General features: G+C 38.4%; 1 protein-coding gene across 1 annotated transcript; it reads left to right on the forward strand.

Moving 5' to 3' along the window:
- Positions 1–292: 292 nt before the first annotated feature.
- Positions 293–15,426, forward strand: LOC135467349 (serine/threonine-protein kinase VRK1-like). Its single transcript, XM_064745120.1, has 12 exons — positions 293–388; positions 3,969–4,109; positions 4,579–4,634; positions 5,419–5,488; positions 7,397–7,593; positions 7,858–7,962; positions 8,549–8,681; positions 9,056–9,176; positions 10,362–10,420; positions 11,287–11,453; positions 12,404–12,695; positions 14,316–15,426. The coding sequence occupies exons 1-12, from the start codon at positions 343–345 to the stop codon at positions 14,420–14,422; spliced, it is 1,494 nt and encodes a 497-aa protein (XP_064601190.1). The 5' UTR covers positions 293–342; the 3' UTR covers positions 14,423–15,426.
- The last annotated feature ends 11 nt before the right edge of the window (positions 15,427–15,437 follow it).

Below are 15,437 nucleotides of genomic sequence, written 5' to 3' on the forward strand. Positions count from 1 at the left end.
CCGTACTAGGCATAGTAGACTGCAGGTCCCAGGGTATCAATCACCCATATGCTTGATTGTAATAAGATACCGTGAAATGTGAAATATTCATGACAATCTGGGGAAAAAAAATCATTTGAATAAAGAAATTTTAACTGTGTTGTACATGAAAAATCCAACTGCACAAGTGGGCTGTCTCTTTTTATTTTATGAGCCTGCATGAAACAGTTCGTATATTTCTTTACATTGTCAAACAGAATGGAAAAAATATATTTATATATTTTCTCTTACAGCTTGTCCACCTTGGAGTTACCATATTCTTGAAAATGTGTACTCTATGTATATTGCAGGAGACCAGATACCATGCCACCACGCGCTAAAGCAAGAGGAAGTAAAGCAAGCCTCAATGGTAAAATACATTTGTTAGGAAACAATATTTCAATCATTATACATATGGAATTGGAATTTAATTCTCAATCACTTGACATTATGCTGCTCTAGGCAGCTTTTGTCTTCATAGTGCATGCTTTCGAATTTGAGGCATTCTGTCTTACTCCCACACCTTTGTACTTTTTGAGGCAAAGTCGAGGTGTGCTACTAACATGCATCTTATATAATCAATATTTCGAGAAGTATGAATTTAAGCATACATATCACACTTATAGTCTTCTGCAAGGGGTGTTAAAAAAAAAAAAAACAAGAACGAAGCCCAGAGAGTATGCAGGTGTTTAATTGCATGTTACTTGTATACTGAATTGTGTACATTTGAGAAATAGTAATGGGAATTAAAGCTTGTGTATAGATCCATGCAGTTTAAAGGACCAGACAGCACCTGGCTAAAACATATTTCAGTGGAAAGCAGGATACTCAAGCTTTCTAAAAAGTATCACACTTGATTATTTTATTGAGATTTCATCGAATAACATGTAGAACAAACTGACAATACTGCACAAATGGCTGGCGTGAGTTGAGGCAGCCATCTTGAGAATCTTATCCAATCAAACACATTGCTATCAGTTTGAGCGACCTAAGCTGTTATGTAGCCTTTACCCATTCACTCCATGAAGTGACATATGATAACACAGAACTACTGCATAAGATTAGTTATGTGTAGTCCAATGGCTCTTTCACAAAGTTTTGTGAGGCAGGTCTGTATCACTTACAAAACACCACAGATGTAAAATTAGTTGATTTACAGGCCGTGTAGTATTCAACTATGGTATCACAAATTATGTCAAACTTACCATCTCGGCCCAGCATTTATCTCCCAATACATTTTTTGTCATTCATTTTAGCGTTTAGTCAGCAGTTTCTGAGTATCAGAGTCAGTACAAATGGGAATGTATGGGAATGAGAAGAGTGCATCTCACCGGACAATACTTAAAATTAATTAAAAATGTTATGACATAATTCTTTTTCTCTGAATTTATTACAACTGAAGAATTTGGATTTTCCTCCGTCTTTCTCAAATACAAGAGATCTTTGTTTTCTGTTTTGTTTTATAAACTATAGTAAAATTATTGAAACGCTGTGTTCAAGTCGAGGTGCATTCTCTGACATCCGTGATAATTAGGTCAGCATAGCTCTAATCTTAGAAACCACCGCTACAAAATCGAAGCATAAAATCCAGAGACATTCGAATACCTAGATCATTCTCAGTGGTACTTAGATTTGTATCCATTTGTGTCAGAATTGAGCATGAATGTAGTTGTATAACAATCATATTGTAATTTTGTAAGCATTTAGGCCTAATTGGGATTAAAATCACCAGCACAACCACCTGAACAGGGACTACCCCGGCTGTGCATCTTCATCTGCAACTATTGAAACAAGGTTGCTGGAGTTCCTTGTAAATGATATAGTAGACCTGCTGTATCAACAGCTCCAGCAGTGGAAGAAATATTCTTCCAATATGTCCAATTTAGGGGCAAACCATATTTATCACTTGGGACTTCATCAGACAACTTATGTCTGTCATAGGCTACTGCTTAGACTATTGTACAGAAAGTGTCTTTGACGTTAGAGCTAGAGTAAACGTTACATCAGCTTGCCCTTGATAATGGAGACATGCTGAAGCTGTGTCAAGACGAAGTTTCACTGAAATTTTACTAGGTTTTGGAGAATTTTAAAAAATATTTAATGCCAGTTTAAGATACTTTGAATGGTAGTTCTTTAGTGGACATAAACACTAATCAGGTGCTGTCTTTCATGTTTTTTAATAAAGCTGTATTAATATGCAGAGAACTGTTCTGTAATGCAATTTAACCCTGATAGATGAAGAATCCTCAAAAACAAAATCTTCGGCAGTTTTCATTAAATTTTCCTGATGTGGTGTGATAATATTCCACAGGTGACAATGAATCAGGCAGGCAAGGCAGTTATGCTGGAATGAAGTCTTGCGTGTCTGAAAGTACGATGTCAGGTTTCTTGCGTGACATCTTACCAGGCCTAATTGGAAATGAGAGAAAGTTTTTGTTTCCACACTATTCTCCCAAATTTAAAACAGCAGCTTTAATACATATTTTTTTTTTAATTTTAAGAAAACAATTCTAACTGTCTCGATCCTTATCATTTTACCTTGCTTTTAGGATGTACAAGTTTCGACAGTAGAGTAGCTTATTAAAGATACTTGTCTTTCAATTGCTACGGCACATGAGGTTCTTGTTTAGACCAGGCAGGAAATATGGATTTCCTTGCTCTCAGTTCTTGTCATCGATGCTTGTGTGGGTGTTTGCAGAATCTATTATTCATTGATGACCATTTGTCTTGTACCAGTATTGTGTGCATATCAGTATGTCAAAAGTGGAAAAGTTCACCATTTTCTTACCACAGGTTGGTGGTTTACCCTGGGCATTCTGGTTTCCCCCTGCCTTAAAATTAGTCACCGGGCATAAAACTGAAAAATTCATAAAAATGAAAACGTTATTAAACAACAATCAAATAATTACATAAATTTGATATTCTAATGATTTTTGGGTTGTTGGAGCACAAAAATGCATGTCAGAGCCAATATTCAGAGGTGCTTCATATTTTGGACTACTTTATATATTACAAACTGCTTGCCTTTTAGTCACTGGAGAACAAGAGGTGCAGGCTCAAAACATGCCTTAGACAGGGGATTTGTAGATCATCTCACTGTCACTGCTACTTGGGCCTGGTTGATAATAAGTGGCCGGTGATGCTTGCTTGGCCATTTGTGCAGTCTACCGTTTATTGAGGACCACGTTTCTTCCTCCATTGTGTTATGCATATCTGTATGTCACATGTGTGAAAGTTCATCATTAACTTGCCAGTGGTGGTTTTCCCAGAGAACTCGGGTTTCCTCCAGCCATAAAACTGACCAGCATCCTTAAAGTGTAAAAGCCCAGAGTGTGGCAAACAATGAGAGATACAACTGAATTTGATATTCTAATGATATTTGGTTTCTTGGAATGCTGAATCTTATTCGGGAGTCTAGTAAATGTATGTACACATAAGAGCTAATATAGGAACATAGGCCCGACGTCAAAAAAATGTTAGATGTCACATACATGAAGTTGAGACTTTCAGATGTCTACGGACTCGTATTTGATCCTGACAAAACGATCCAATGTTCAGTTTTATCTGGGGATATCCCTTTGATCTTCAACTCACTGAAGTAGCTGCATTTAGAAAGCCCGATTTTTTTTTATTCAGTTACCTCCCCTTGTTGTGTTAACAACAGGAAATGTTCGGTGAACTTGAAATGTCAGACACGGCGCTGTGGGAATCTTTGGGCTACCTCATTCGCATATTATCTAGTTGGTCAGACAATTTAGACCAGTGACGGATTCCCCCTTACAATTCTCAGTTGGCATTTTGCGGAAAATATAGTCCCAGGAGATTTAGCCAGGAGTTAAATGCAACTCATTTTTGTTTTTAGCAGGACCAAATCAAAAATTTTTATTTCCTTTTGGCGATATGTCCATTAAAGGGATGCTTCATATTCTAGACTACATCATATATTGCAGACGCCAGAAAGCCATCGAGGACAAAGGCATACAAAATCCCTCCTCCTCTACCAAGGGGGGAAATCCTAACAGATGTAAAGAAGAAACCGTGGAAGATAGGACCGGGGATAGGACAGGGAGGATTTGGGCTTATCTACTTAGGTAAATCTTAGTCCCCTCTGCTTCTGCTGTGGCATGTGGTAGAGGTAGATAAATATCTGGAGGAGTGTTATGCAAGTCATGACAGTTACACCATTACATATCTATCAGTTTTGTTAATCTTTCAAACGGGATGTTGATCTACCAGATAGACTCTTAGCACCTTGGTGGGCTGGAAAATCCAGAAACACTGGCCGTTCATATAAAGTTTTTGCTTATAAAGGTGAGGTCATTGTGAATGCAGCAGTTTAGAAACTATCAGATCTTGGTCAGATTTGGTGGAGAACAGCAGCAGTGCAGTACAGGTCTGCAAATAGTTGATACATCAGAAACAAAGTAAAGTTTTACAGTCTGATAATGTGTGTGAAAATGATAGGTCTGCTCTGGTACTTTTATACATTTGTTTTATTTACTTTTTTTAAATGTAGAGATGATCATTCACTTACTTGTTCTTTTCTTATTTTCACTCTAGCATCAGATGATACAAGTCACTCAGTGGGGTCAGATGCTGAATATGTCATGAAAGTTGTGAGTAACAAAAAAACAATGATTTTTTCTTGTGAAATGTCATATATATTAAACATTCATGTATGTAACTAGAACATGTTAAACTTGTTCCCAGAAAATTGCCCAACAGTAGAGTTTGAATTTAGGTTACCTAGATGATAATTCGTTATTCAGACCCATAAAAATTTCATGTGTAGCATTAAATTATCCGATCACACTTTTAGGAGAAGTAAATGACTGTTTTTTATAGCCAGTTATTAATTCATGATATGGTTTATTCTTCAGCCATTTATGGATTTTATCCTCTTCACTTGAATTTGGTCTGTCAGCAACTTGCAGATGGTCGTGGGTTTCCCCCAAGTTCTGCCAAATTCCTTCCACCATAATGCTGGCCGCCTTTGTATAAGTGAAATATTGTTGAGTACGGCATATAACACTAATCAGATAAATAAATAAATTTAGGGATTTGACAAATTTAACAGTGATGTGTGGGTATGGTCCAGAATTAATAAAGCAGCTTGGTTGTTTTATCCCAGTGAGAGAAGTAAAAGATCCTGTACACAATCTTGTATTCAGTCAAACTATGGGAGACAACTCTGTTAATTGGTCATATTTATTCAACTACTACAGAAAAATGAAACGCCACTTGTACTGCTACACTAAGAAAGCATCCTCTTTAAGAAGTGATGGTCATTTGTGAAAATTTTTAATGTACACCACTGAACACCAATAAAATAATTAATAAAGTATAATTAAATGGTTTGTTCTTTATCCAGTCTGTTAATGTAACTGTTTCTCTTTTAAGGAGCCAATCTCAAATGGGCCATTATTCTGTGAACTTCATTTCTATCAGAGGGCAGCCAAAGCAGAGACAAGTGAGTTATTTTTTTATTTGGATAAACATGCACATTTTACACTTTCAATGACAACCAGGTGTACTTTTCAAAAAAAGTGCTAAGGACAAGTGAAGAGAAAATAAACGACTAGCGTTGGGTTAGAAAAGGACATTGATACAGACATCATCGTAACAATTCCATATACAGTCATGGAAAAAATTATTAGACCACCCTTGCTTTCTCCCATTTCTTGTTCATTTTAAAACCTTGCACAACTGAAGGAACATTTGTTTGGGCAAAGAAAGTGATGAAAACAGAAATAGTTCATAAGGGTTTTATTTAAGAGGTGATATCTATCAGTTCTCTATGACTTTCTTGACAATGACCAAAATCACTTAAGTTCATACATCTGTAGATGTGGCAACTGTATTCTCAAAAACATTTTGGCATTTCATTTTTTCTCCTGTCTCCTAGTCACGTAGTCACATGACTCTCAGTCTCATACGGGAGTTAGTACTTGATTGCATGCCCATTGTTTTTGATGACTGCAGCCATGCACCTTGGCATGCTCTCCACCAGTTTGTTACATTGCCCTGCGGTCACAGCAGCCCATTCCTGTTGCAAAAATTCGAACAAATTTGCTTTGTTTTTGGGCTTGTGGTTCTCCATTTTGAACTTGATAATATTCCACAGGTTTTCAATTGGATTCAGATCAGGTGACTGAGCAGGCCAATTCATGGTTCGAATGTTCCGGTTCTCTATCCAGGTTTTAACTGACCTTGCCGTGTGGCAAGGGGCATTGTCTTGTTGGAAAATCCAGTCATTCGAGCCAGGAAAGAGTTTAGCAGCTGATGGAAGAAGACTGTTTTCAAGAGTAGCTCTGTATGTGACTTGGTTCATTCTCCCTTCACACAACTGCATCTGTCCTGTTCCACCCATACTGAAACAACCCCAGATCATCACTGATCCACCCCCATGCTTTACAGTAGGAGCAAGGCAGTCTGGTTTGTAGGCTTCCCCAGGCTCCCTCCTAACCAGTAAGTTGGCTGGAGTAGGCATCAACTCAAAATTGGATTCATCACTGAAGAGAACTTTAGCCCAATCATCAACAGTCCAATTCTTGTGATCCCTCGCAAAACGCAAGCGGGCCTTCCGCTGCCTCTCGTTGATGAAGGGCTTCTTCCGTGCCCTGTGCGACTTAAGACCAGCTTCAAGAAGTCGGTTTCGAACTGTTCTTGCTGAACAAGTCACATTTGTTGACAATGCCCACTCATTTCTAAGGTCTCTGGAGGTCTGACGACGATTCTTGATACAGGACCGGATGAGTGCTCGGTCATCTCGTGGGGTAGAAAGACGTTTCCTGCCTCGACCAGCTAGCAGTTTTGTAGTACCATGTTCGGCTTGCTTTTTCTTGGTGTAATGAACTGCTGTCTTAGAGATCTTCAGTTTTTTGGCCACTCGTCGCTCGCTCAATCCAGTATCCAGCTGTGCCAAGATGGCTGCCTTTCTGGCTCCACATAATTCTTTCGTTTTAGGCATTATGGGAGCTGACAACTACCGAGTTGTGCTGCGTCTTAATATATAAACAAGAGACCCCTATTTATGTAAGCCTACATGTAAACAGGAAACCACTCTTTATGTAAGTCTGCATGTAAATGGAAAGCATGAAATTGCCTCGCATACACCCTAGGAATACAACTGACCTTAAAGCATATCAAATACGACAAAGTATTATGGAATCAGCTGGATTTTTGTCGTATTCATTGTAATCTTCGGTTAATACACCTTTAGGGTTGCCAGGCATTAAAATGAACAAGAAACCAAAGAAAATATGAGTGGTCTAATAATTTTTTCCATGACTGTAGGTTCACCATGTTCACCTGATTTTATCTGACAAGATCTTCCTTATACTGAATTCTAGTCCAGCCAACTCTGCTAATGTTTCAGTTGAGGACTTCCGGCAGAACAGAAAGCTGAACTACGTTGGAATCCCAAACTATGTGACCACTGGCCAACATAGTCATAATGGTGTCGACTACAGATTTCTTGTGATGCACAGATTTGGTACAGATCTGCAGAAAATCTTCGAGAGCTCTGGGAAGCTCTTCTCCAAGAAGACAGTGTTTTGCTTAGGCCTAAGACTGGTATGTTTTGCAGGTGGTGTATTTAACCGAAACCATTTTAGATCGAGGAAGAAATGTTGGTGAGTGTGTTGTAAACCTGTGAATCATAATAGGTAAATATGTAACATAGATATAGATATATAGTATAGAAAGGAAATTCATGAACTTAAAATGTTGGCGCATGTGTGTTGAAAAGTGTGATGTTTCAGATTTCCCTAAAGTCATAGCTGTGTTGTTGCCCAGTAAATTCCTAGTATTTTGGTGAGAATTGGCTTTTTATTACAGCTAGATGCTTTGGAGTACATGCATACTAATGATTATGTACATGCTGACATCAAGGCCGCCAACATACTGCTGGGATGTAAACGGGGATGTGTCAATCCAAATGAGGTATTAACTAGTTTTCTGTAAACAAGGTCAACACTTCTTCTTTATTTCCCCTCAGAGATTAACCAGTAAGATCATGTTGAGGGGGAAAAATGCAATACTTCAATGACTGAAGGAAAAGTTTTTGATTTTACCCTGCTGAAGTAGTGTTATGTTGTTTGCTGTTGTTGACTGTTACAGGTTGACAAAAGACTGAGAAGGTTTGCAAAGTTCTAGCTAAATTTTGCTTTCTTTGCAATATATATATACCTAAATGTTTTTAGGCATAAATGTTAGTGTTAATACATGTGATAAAATACTTCTGCAGTAACGGCTGAACTTATGACTTAAGCATGCAGGCTGCGAATACTGATATTTCCTTCATTGGTGATGTTGAGTAATCATACACATTACACATACATGTAACTCGACCAACCCCAGTTGTTTGCACCCATAATGATGGAACTAAACATCTGCTTAATGTGGACTTTACACTAGTAGACTGACAACAAGCTGATGAGCCAGATTGGTTTCTCCCATACCCATCCAGATTTCTCACAATCATGACATATTGTTGGAGAAATTACCCCATTTCTTTCATTCTCCTCAGGTATACTTGGTAGATTTTGGCTTGGCCTACAGATATCATGTAGATGGCAAACACAAGGATTACAAAGAAGATCCACGGCGGGTCCATGATGGTACGATTGAGTTTACCAGCAGAGATGCACACAGGGGTGTGGGTGAGTGCTGTAGTTCTTTAGGTATCTCAGTTTTGGAATGGCTGACATGGCTGAAGAAACCTGATCAAATGCAGATTCCTTCAAACTCTGTGAAAATGGAAATAAAAACTTGTTCAGGGTACATCCATTTTACAGTGGTAGGATGTGGCATCAGGCGTGAGCTCTACAACTCCCTTTAAAATCTGGCAAGTATTCCTGGGTGGCTTGTCTGTGGTTTTATGTGGGGTAGTTGGCTACATACCCTGAGATACAAAGCTTTTTTTGTAGTATCCCATTATTTTCTTGTTTAAACCGCAATATGGAAGTTTTTTTTATATGAAATAAATATTTATGAGAAGATGACTAGAAATGATATGTGTGGTGTGTCTTGCCAGTGCCGGCCAGAAGAGGGGACCTGGAAATCCTGGGCTACTGTCTCCTACAGTGGCTGTGTAGTCGCCTACCCTGGGAAGACAATTTGGAGGATAAAGACTACGTCAGCGACTCTAAACACAGGTCAGTTCATTGACACATGGAAATACAGTTACTATCAACATGAACGTATACAAAGTTAATATTGTGAGGATAATTTGTAAAACTTCTCTGTGCTCCCAAGTCTGAAGTCAAACTCTTCCTGGGGCCCGTTCCAGAAAATGCGCTGAACGTTGCATGCACTTAAATTCTAAGGGCACCAGTACTGTAGGTATTACGTTACCATGGTAGTTGTGGGATGTAGCACTACTTGCGCTTTGTGAAACGAGCCCCTGATTATACGTAGTAAAGTATTAATGTACACTTTATCATTTAAAGCGTGGAAACACACAGTGTAGTCTTGCTATATATAACAATCACATATAACATAACCAAAATGAGAAGGCTACATTTGGATTCACCACAGCTAAAACTGCAAACAAACAATGATTTTTTTCAAGAATAATACATGACTAGCATGCCATTCTTAGTTTCGTTACGACCTACTCACATGTAAAATGTGTGTAATGTTTTGAATATTATGTCAGTTCCAGCTATTTAGAATTTTTTATATGAATACTGAAGAGTGTGTTATTATTTGGTAAATTTTCCGACGACACACATCTAGGCAAAGCTCTGTTCACATGGTGTTCCCATATTCTTAAGACACAAACTGAAAAGTTCATTGCTGCTTAAGGGAATGATTCCTCTATATTCAAATGGAGTCATGCAGGGCTCAGTTATCCCCCTTGCATGTTATAGCAAGGCCTCATTGTATTTATAATTTGTAGGTACCTGAGAGGGATGCAATGCTTACATGTTGTGGAGCTCACTGTTGTGGCAATGTATAAATTGATACAGGGAGGGAACATCATGTGTGTAAAGATCCAGTTGGAAAGAAAGTTGTGATCTTTTGCAGAAACTAATACCTTCATTGAACTGTGAGGACTAATCTCAAAAATTAAAAAGAAAAATTGTTGTCTGCAAAGAATTTGCCAAAGAAGAAGTTAAGTTACATCATAAAGAGGAGCAGTGGAATATAATTTCATGAAATAATGTAATAAATAATATGTTGGTTATCTGACAGTTGCTTGCTTGGGAAAAAAATAACCAAGATGACTGGGTCTTCATAATTTTGGATAAAATTTCTGCTGATGAAGTCAAAGACAGGACAGGAGAACATGGGAACAATAAAGTTGATGATTCAAGGATTGTGTTTGTGTTTGTTAGGTACATGGATAACGTGGACTTACTGATGAAGACATGTTTCCCAGCAGGAGATGGGCCAGGTAGGACAGCCACACAAAACACACCCTGCTGCTCACCCAGCAGCACCACGTGTGCTCCATTCTGAGTTCTTGTGGGATTTCAAACTAGACCAGTCACCTACAGTAGTCTGGGCTTACCACCAGTAGTCAGTATTCCCTGGCAGGATCTTGTTGCCAGTGCTTCTTGCCCATTCATTCAGCCACACAGTTACCTACATGTAGTTGTCTGTCAGGCATATGCAATTTCGTCATGACACTGTTCCTCTAAAGGAGGTCAAATTACCATTGTGAATTTATACTAGGAAAGCATGTGAACAAACCAGAGATAGCATATTGTAGGCCACCAAATTTGAGCCACCTTCTTTCACTTGAGTAACCATGGCAAATGGCTTGTCTGCAGTTTGTCTCTGTTAATGCTGCTACTTTTCTGCCACCACATGATTGAACAGCCCTTGTATAATTGGGTAATGTGCATGATTTCCATAGCAACAGAAATATTTTTCTAGGTTGCAAAGGTTATTAATACTGTCTGCCATGTTGAGCGCTTTTTTTTTCTCAGTTTTTGCATATCCACAAGAAAGGCAAACATTTTGTTGGGCCCAAGTACATATATGTGGAATTTATATCTTGCGAAAAAGGTGAATACTTTGGCCATCAAGTAAAATATGAATCAGAGAAATGCTCTCAGAATATTTATTAAATGTTCAGTTTTGGCTGCATAAGTTAGACACATTTTGTTTTTCACTTGCATAAAAGAGATAAAGTAAAACTCTGTAAGCCCGGTTGGAAAATTTTCAGTTCTAACGTCCACATGTAAAAATGTGAGTTGTCTCAATAACAACTTGAACAAAACTTTCTGCTCTTTAACAAACTCTTTATATCTTCAGCTGAGCTCAAGCAGTACTTGAAATATGTGTCAGCGTTGAAATATGCAGAAAAACCAGACTACAATAAACTACGAAAAATGCTACGTACTGGTTTAGGGAAAAAAGGAGATGAATGGACATTAGACTTGGATGTAAACAGTACGCGACAAAAGCCCATAGAACAAAAGGTGAGAATTAAGGAGCAGTGTATGTAAGTGAGGGATGGGATTGGGCTTCCTGTGGGTTGTCTCAGTGTATTTCAGGCTGCTTCGTTTGAAGGTGTTTGTCAGGCGTGTGGGTCGTCGTCATATGACTGAAAAATTGTTGAGAACGACGTTAAACCCCAAGCACTCAGGCGTGTGGTGAAGGTCAGTGGTCACCTCACCCAATAAACCTGACCATCATCTGACATAAGAGCAAAACTCTTGAGCATGGCACTAAAACAGATGAATCAATTGATCAGTTGCATCATTTGTCTCCATGAATTCCCTCTGCAGCCTGCACTCATGGTATATCCATGTGAACAGTGATACAGAAACGTATTTGTGGTCACACCTAATGTGTAAGCTCTTAAGTGAACTATAAAGAAAATATACAGGTTCTATTGCAGATTTGGTTTTCAGATTATGTACGTAAATTACGCTGTACTGCATTTCTAGGTTATGCAAGTCATTCAAGCATCTATATATTTATTTATTTATTTATTTGATTCGTGTTTTACGCCATTATGCCAGCATTATGGTGGGAGGAAACCGAGCAGAGCGCATGGGAACTCCATGACCATCTGCAGGTTGCTCGCAGATCTTCTCATGTATGATCGGAGAGGAAGGCAGCTTGAGCTGGACTTCTGAGAGGCTGCAGAGTCATTGCGCTGCAGTAGATGGCCACCAGAATATTTGTCTTCTTTAAAGCTGATGTGTTTGGGAACATACAAGTTGCAAAAATGCTTTTCAACTATACCAACTGTGTAACTTTGGCTTTAAGCTTTGGTGCAGTGTGAAGTTAAAATCAGTTGTGATATTGACTTCAGTACTTCATATCCGAGTTTCTATAGAGTGATGATTTTATTCTTTTCAGACATCAAGAGATGTAAGAATGTTACTTGTTTAACTGGAAATTTATGTTTTTATCTTGACAGAAGGCAAGAAAGAGAAAAAGTTCAGAAAATCCAGGCAGCAGTCAGCCTAAAGTTGCCAAGGAATCACCACAAGACGTGCAAGAGCCATTGACACCAGCTATGCGCGAGAGACTGGCCAAAATGCGAAATGGGTCCTCCTTATCGCTTCCCAAGTCACTGGCTTGTGATTCAGCAGCTGTGGGTGCCTCTGGGCGGAGTTCCTCCAATAACAGCCTGGGGTCACAGAGAGCACGGAAAGCTGGCAGGATCGCCCTTGTACAAGCTGGAGAGACAGATCAGGACGTGTCAAAAGGTTGGCAGAGATGCTCAGTTTTCTGAGCCACAGTTCTGCCCAACGCAGAAATAACCAAGTAACCTTGTTTTTTATGTTGCTACTAAATGAAATTTTCATTCAGTGAATGGTGCCTTCACAGTACTGGTAATGATCATGATGGAATATTCAGTTTTTCAAGCTCTGGGGCCAGTTGCTTAAAAGGTATTAGGACTTAAACCAGACTGAAGTTCCATTTACTTTGAATTAGGATGAGACTGGTATTAAGATTTAAGCCTGGCTTAACTTTAATACACTTTTGAACAACTGGTCCCTTATTCATAATGAAAAAGTTCCTTTTTGATAAGAATGCAGCTACCTTGAGGGCTTTATAGTCTGTACATATGTTTCTAGATACATGTATTGATAAGGGTCAACCACCAAATTTTAATGTGGGGTGACATGTAAAATATTAAATAAGCACAGAGATGCAACTCAAAGCTGCATTGTGGTTTGTGCCCCTCCTATTGTCCCTGCCTTGAATACTTGGAAACTTGTTCATAGCTGATCCTCAGACGTGCATGAAAGCTTCACTGGATGGTATTTTGTCATGTTTTTTTTCTTTTGTTTTACAAATTTACAATTTGATTTCACTCATCTCAAATGTTCTTTGCTGTTTATAATAATTCTGCATGTACGTTTATATGAATTCTGTTTCAGTTTCAAATGAAAAATACATTTGTTTATATATTTATGTGTTACAAGAGGTTAGCCCCTCTATGAAGCTAGTCTGTGAGGGTTAATATTGTCAGTGTCAAGTCCCACGCTTGTGAAAAAAAGAGAAAAAAAAATTTTTCTTGGAAGATAAAAATATCAGGATTTCCATGTACAGTTTTGTAAGGGCCCTCCGCCTTCGTAAGCCCCATCTTGGAGCAACAGCTCTAACCAATGAGATTGCTCTAACATTGTCACAGTCACATGACCCTGGGGTTTGTTTTACTAAAGGACATTATATCCACATACATGTATTAAGTACCACTGTCTGTCATGGTACTTATATGCACACAATGAATGCTTTGTGCCAATGATCAATGACTTTCTCCAGTGTCATCCACCTACAAATCCTAAATGTATAGACCTGAAAGCTGTCTGTAAAATAATCTTGAAACAGTCTTGAGTAGAGCTTACATGTAACTGGGTATATTGATCTGTGATCAATTGGGAAGGGGCAAATTTTTTAATCTTGTGAGGTGGCGTTAGTGTGAGGCAGGACTTCGAGCCATTGTTATGTCAAGAATGGATTGTAGCACAACATCTACAGCATTACAATGTATCAGTTTCTGTTGTAACGTCTTACTGTCGTTAATGTGAAGTCAGCATGATGAGCTGGGAAAGGAACATTTGATGTGAGTGAAATGTCAGGTCCTCCTATTTTATGTCGTTTTCTTGAGGCAAAGGTGGTGAAATAAAAGGTGGGTAGAAAATTACAGAATTTAGCTAACTTGAAAGTCACTGCTTTTAGTGGGTTATCTTTTCACTTGGCACTGAATGAACATGTATTAGATTCCAGCTTTACTGTGAACATTCTCCATATTGTCAGTCACTGATAGCTCAGAGTGTACATTAATTACAGATATTCCTTTTCTTGTTTTCTCGTGACAGCCTCCACATCCTGTTCAACGGGAAGAAGACGGGTGAAGAGGACCAAGGCAGTGACAACTGACATGGCTGTACAGACTTCCCCAGCTATCGGACGTAAACGCAGATAACCAATCAGTAGCTAGTGTCTGTATACCTGCAATAGTACTTCATGCAAGAAGTCAAGAACTGCATCAACCTTTATCCACCTGTACATGAAGCTGGGTTCACACAGAGTGATGTATGGCATTGACTCATCAAATGAAGATAGGACAAATTCTATTTTGCAAACTGTATTCACATGGTGTAACTTCTTGCATTTCTCTTTTTTCATTCAACAAGTCTATACCACAAATGCTGCTGTGTGAATAAGGATTTGCCAAATTCTAAAGGTGGATTGAAAAAAAGGACAAGTGCTATTTCATAAGCTACATGCAGAGAATACCATTTGGTCAATGCCACAATGATAACTTATGAAATTGCATCAATTGAACTGGTGGAATTTGACAGGTTGACTTGATCAGTGCACACTGTCAACAGGGTTTTACATAAGCCGATCACATACCTAGATTCTTTAAATATATTTACATGTTTAAGGAGATTTTAGATATAGTTTCATACATTAAGACAGATGTAAACACAACAAATGAAGTGTCAGATTCCACCAAGTAATATGTTCTAGTCTACTTTTATAAAGTTATGACGGAGATTTGTAGAAGAGAAGTAGATAATACTAGGGTTCATTTGTGTATATTTTGTGAGGTTTTATCTTGCTGTGCATAAGCCGTCCAGGCAAATGTAAATCAATGCTTTGTACTTAAGGTATTATTTTACTATCATTTCTATATGAATTACCTCTCATTGTCTTTCAGTTTTGCTGATAATCTTGAAGAAACACATTCCGCTGTATCACTTGTAAATAATTCTAATGAAAATCGAAATTCAAGAGAACTTTGCCAAGGAAAGTGCTTGTTTGTTCTCTTCTTCGGTTATGTAATAGGTGACCTTTTGTACCAGTGTGCTAGTGAAAAATCCCATTGCCACATCACATCAGAACATGATATGCCCTGGTGAGCCAAATGAACCTATTCCTCAGAAACAGTAAAAAACTTTTTGTGTACAATCAATGTCTTGAACTTGTTTATC

Source organism: Liolophura sinensis, chromosome 6, assembly GCF_032854445.1.
Source record: "Liolophura sinensis isolate JHLJ2023 chromosome 6, CUHK_Ljap_v2, whole genome shotgun sequence".
NCBI lineage: Eukaryota > Metazoa > Mollusca > Polyplacophora > Chitonida > Chitonidae > Liolophura > Liolophura sinensis.